At 41.8% G+C, this 5,415-nt stretch overlaps 1 protein-coding gene and 1 pseudogene across 1 annotated transcript in view; both read left to right on the top strand.

Moving 5' to 3' along the window:
• The window catches only part of LOC102252255 (zinc finger protein 420-like), a 254,464-nt gene that overhangs the window by 212,428 nt on the left and 36,621 nt on the right, over positions 1–5,415 (top strand). Inside the window, exon 11 of the mRNA XM_014534314.1 lies at positions 4,321–4,447. Coding sequence (XP_014389800.1) covers positions 4,321–4,447 — 127 coding nt within the window. The remainder of the gene's footprint in view (positions 1–4,320; positions 4,448–5,415) is intronic.
• The window catches only part of LOC102250485, a 297,308-nt pseudogene that overhangs the window by 277,058 nt on the left and 14,835 nt on the right, over positions 1–5,415 (top strand).

The raw sequence follows: 5,415 nt of genomic DNA, 5'->3' as shown, positions 1-5,415 counted from the left end.
CTGAGGAGGAAGGAAGTGGAGACACAGGGAGGAGGGGGAGCCCAGAGAGAGGAAGGGGGGCTGAGAGGGAGCGGGTCCTGGGGAGCAGAAGTGGGGGCCGCACAGGAGGAGGCACTTGAGACAGAGACACGGGTTCAGAGGAGAAGAGTTGGGGAGCGAGTGCAGGGACAGAAAGGGGGACTCAGGGATGAGGGAGCAGGGGGAGCAGCCCTGAGTCAGCAGCTGTGGGAGCGGGACAGACGGGAACAGGCAGCAGAGGGGCCGCGGGCGTGGGGAGGGGAAGACGCAGACGTGTGTGGAGATGGAGCCTCAGAGACCAGGAGAAAGAGCCCCTGAAGGGAAGGAGGTTTCAGGAGTTTCATAGTCCAGGTGTAGGGACAGACAGACAGAGAGAAAAGGGGAGAGAGAGCAGGAAAGAGGGGACACAGGAAAGGACCACAGTGGAGAGAAAGGGAGCAGGAGACAGAGACAGATCCACAGACAGAAATACATGTAGTGGGAGGAGGGAACCCTGATCTGAGTGAAAGGTGAGCTGATGGGATGTGGATGGTTAAGTTGTGATATATCGACTGAGGATATATATATATATATTCATCTCCAGGAGGCAGGGAGAGGGGAAGAGAGTTAGAAACATCAATGAGGAAAGACAATCATTCATCAACTGCCTCCTGCTCGCCCCACAGTAGTGATCAAACCTGCAACCTGGCCACATGCCCTGACTCGGAATCTAACCATGATCTTCTGGTTGATAGGTCCAGTCTCAACCACTTAGTCATGCTGCCTAAGCATGGCTTTATATATTTAATTTAACAGCTGAATTGTCTTAGTTATACAGATTTGAATGAGAAATATAAATCTCTAGTGTATAAGGCTTTGGAATTTTATAATATTTTGCTTCCAATTACAGCCCTTATTTACTCAGAGGGGAGAGACTTGTCCGTTGTTCATGGGTTCCTTGTCATTTCCTGGGATTGAAACGGGGAGGTGACCTGAATCTGTCACCATCTGATCCTTTTTCTTTTTTTCTTTTAAATATATTTTATTGATTTTTTACAGAGAGGGAGAGAGAGAGAGAGGTGGAAACATGGATGAGAGAGAAACATCCATCAGCTGCCTCCTGCACACCTCCTACTGGGGATGTGCCTGAAACTAAGGTTCATGCCCTTGACCTGAATTGAACCTGGGACCTTTCAGTCTTCAGACCCAGGCTCTATCCACTGAGCCAAACCGGTTAGGGCAATCTGCTGCTTTTTCAAGGAATATTAGAAGCCTTAGGTTTTTCCCTGTGGTGTGTGTGTGTGTGTTTCTTCCATGGATTTACTTTTTCTATGTTTGACACTTAATTTATTTTTTAAAAACATACTGAGATAAATTCTCAGATTCCCTGAAGAGCTTTAAGAAATGCCATCAGGGGTAATTTCCCCCATGGAGTGTGACATCTACTCTGGGTGGGGCATCATTGGTTGCTGAGGTGCCTCCGGGTAATTGGAAGGTGTGGACAGGGATAGCAGGAGGATTGCAGGATGCCTTTGTGAGAGTGGGGAGCAGGCTTTATCCAGGGGAGGTAAGGGGGTGCTCTGTTTAGTTTGGGGCTTAAGGACAGCAGCTCACGCTCTCATTTCTGTAGGAGTTAGTGGATGTCTGGGAGGAGAGACACATGAAGACACACACTTGAAAACTCAGTGTGGTCTCCAAGTAGGAGCTCATTGTTCCTCACTCTCTCCTGTGACCCAGGACAGGAGGGGGTGGCCTTTTCTGTATTTCCGGGTCCTTCTGACTGTGAATGTCGTGTGAGCTGATTGAGACGCTGAGCTGTCGTCTTTGAAGGCACAGCCTGTGACTCCTCAACATATCCTCGCCTGAGACAACAACCCAGACCCCATCAGGACCAGGACCAAATGGCTGCTTCTCAGGTAAAAGACATGTCCTGGGTCACAGGCTATGTTTCCTTTTCCTCTGACATCTGTGGATTTAGGACCTGCCCCTTCTGATGTTGGTGCTATTCATGCTCTTTTCCTTTACTTATTTAATTACCGGTTTTCTTGTGATAATCAAGGTCAGCAGTGTATATAGTTTTTTCTTTTGCCCAGAGCCTTCTCTGCATTCATGTTATGCAGGTTCCACCAGGTCAAGAAGATTTCCCACCTTTAATTGATGACTTTCAACTATTGAAAACATCCTTCTCTGACAGGTCAACCTTGGAAGGCAGCCATGTCTAACATCCCTACCGGGATGGGTCCAGAGGCTCGGGTATCGGTGAAGAAGGGAAATATAACTTTTAGGTTCAGGTGGCTGCAGCATCAGCTCTAGAATAAGCCTAAGGAAAAGCACATCTTACTGCTCAGAATAGGTCAGCAAGTTCTGAAAAGAATAGTAAAGAGAAGAGACTTGCTCACTAGATTAGTAAGAAAGACTTGCTATTTAAATCTTTATAGAACATGAGAGGTACACTCGATTGACACTTGCAAACATTAATGTTTATTTATGACCATTTTCACATAATGACTTGCTTATTTATGTATTTTTGCTATGACATGTCCTTTTCCTGTGTCTCAGTCACTTGATATCCATTGTTCCAGTTCACCTGATATTCCCTTGGCTGAGATGCTCCCCTAATCGTAGAATTTATTGAGAGATGTGCACAGACCATCCAGACGCCCCCCTCTTTGTCTTAGCTTCTATTTACTTTAAAAAATAAAAGCCCTACTTTTATTTCCTAAATATCACTGTCTTTTGACATGGGAGCTTCAACCAATCAGGCCTTCTTGCTGTAAATTTTTTTTTATATTCTACATTCATTCATGGACATACTCGACATAATCACTTTTTATATTTTCCAGAAAGTTTACAAGAATCATATTATTAATGTATCTCCAATTCAGTTAAATTTCTATGATTGTAGCTCTCCACTAATGACACATAAAAATTTCCAAATGCATTAGCGACTTTTAAACAATAGGTCCAACATATTTTCTATCATCATGTGAGTTCATCTCCTTATTGTGTTTATAATACACAAAGGGTATCATTCACAAGGATGTTCATGAAATTTATGGAATCACAAAATGACCTTGATTTCATTGACATGATAATTCTTTTTTTCTATCCATTTTAAATTGTAGGTAAGTTCTCATAAGTGTGTGTCTCTACATAAAATGTTAACATCGTTTGAGCTATATTTTCTTACTTGCTTAACCTGTCTTTATTCTTCTCAGTTACAGAAACTGCTGTGAATATTCATGAGTTTTCTTTATGGGTATCGACCTGAGTTTGTTTCTTTTTTAATTGTAGATCGAGTTTGGAATAAAATTGAAGGTTTACTAGTAACTTTAATTAATATGTTTCACAAAATATTCTATCAAAGGGAGAATAATCTTGTTCTAAGAATACTCATAGTGAAATTTCAAATAGGATTGTGGTTCCTATGTGTCCTATTCCATGAAAACTATAAATTCCATTAACAAACACTTTCACTTAAAAGTTATGTATGAATTTTTTCCTGTGTTTTCTCTTCTGTTTATTCAGAAGTATGACAAATGGACCATAAACATTGGCATCACAAGTGAAAAGTGAGCTTGTTACACATGTGGAAACACAGGCCCCATCTGAGAACCTGGATCAGAATCTGTATTTTTAGAAAAGTGCAGTCGTGGTTGACTGTGTTACACTTCAGGCCGTAATTATGCTTCCAACTGAGCATGACATCTCCAGCTGAGGAATACACACCACGGACCCTGAACAATGCAAACACAGCCCTCAGAAACCCATATTCCCGTGTCGATGCCCTAATTTTAAAGTTTATTTTCCGCCCTAACCGGTTTCGCTCAGTGGATAGAGCATCGGCCTGCGGACTCAAGGGTCCCAGGTTCGATTCTGGTCAAGGGCATGTACCTTGGTTGCGGGCACATCCCCAGTGGGGAGTGTGCAGGAGGCAGCTGATCGATGTTTCTCTCTCATCGATCTTTCTAACTCTCTATCCCTCTCCCTTCCTCTCTGTAAAAAAATCAATAAACTATATTTTTTTAAAAAAAAGTTTATTTTCCTGAAAAGTAAAATCTGTACCGTGGATTTTGGGACAGGTGTCATCCTCATTTGTTAATGTTCGAAAACATACCAGAGAATGTTACTGGGCAATGTGATCTTACTGGGTGATTCAGGATATTCCCCTTGGTCAAAACCTCTTCTCCTAACACAGTTTTCTTTTTTGTTTGTTTCTTTTTTTTCCTTCATTTTTTTCTTTATCTCCTAACACTGTTTTCATGTTGGCTTACATTATGAACTCTTCTGGTGACCGCTTGATAAACTTGTCTTTCCTTTCAGGGACCATTGACCTTCAGGGATGTGGCCATAGATTTCTCTCAGGAGGAGTGGGAATGCCTGGACCCAGCTCAGCGGATATTGTACCTGGATGTGATGTTGGAGAACTACAGCAACCTGGTCTCCCTGGGTGAGGATGACTTCCTTCCTGAGTTCCTCTTCCACTCTCAGGGTTTTGTTTCCTTTATTATTTTAACATCTCTAGGAGGCTTCTGCTTTCTAGGATAGACTTTCTGATTCATGCTCTTAGGAAACAAATGGGCATTTTCTGGTTTAGAAAAGAATGGCTTTGTTATGTATGTGAATGAGGAACTCAGTGTTTGAAAATTTTACTTGTTGTCTTGACTAATTAAGGTTCAGTCAGAAAACAGTATTTTAGGGAATAATTTTCTAGAATATTCAAATATTCTACCATGTCTTCTATTTTTTTAAATTAATAAATCTTTATTGTTCAGATTATTACAGATGTTCCTCTTTTTTTCCCTGATAGCTCCCCTCCACCTGGTTCCCACCCCCCCCCATGCCCTTCCCCCCCGCCACTGTCCTCATCCATAGGTGTAAGATTTTTGTCCAATCTCTTCCCACACCTCTCACACCCCCTTCCCCCCGATAATTGTCAGTCCACTCCCTTTCTATGCCCCTGCTTCTATTATATTCACCAGTTCTGTTCATCAGATTTTTTTTATTGACTTAATTTTTAGATTCACTTGTTGATAGATATGTATTGTTGTCGCTTTGTTGTTCATAATTTTTATCTTTACCTTTTTCTACTTCTTCTTCCTCTTCTTAAAGAGTACCCTTCAGCATTTCATATAATCCTGCTTTGGTGGTGATGAACTACTTTAGCTTTTTCTTGTCTGTGAAGCTCTTTATCTGACCTTCAATTCTACATGATAGCTTTGGTGAGTAGAGTAATCTTGGTTGTAGGTTATAGCAATTAATCACTTTGAATATTTCTTGCCACTCCCTTCTGGCCTGCATAGTTTCTGTTGAGAAATCAGCTGACAGTTGTATGGATGCTCCCTTGTAGGTAACTAACTGTTTTTCTCTTGCTGCTTTTAATATTCTCTCTTTGTCTTTAACCCTTGGCATTTTAAT

The sequence above is a fragment of the Myotis brandtii genome, unplaced genomic scaffold (genome assembly GCF_000412655.1).
Source record: "Myotis brandtii unplaced genomic scaffold, ASM41265v1 scaffold1289, whole genome shotgun sequence".
NCBI classification, from domain to species: Eukaryota; Metazoa; Chordata; class Mammalia; order Chiroptera; family Vespertilionidae; genus Myotis; species Myotis brandtii.
This window is presented reverse-complemented; position numbering and strand designations above follow the sequence as displayed.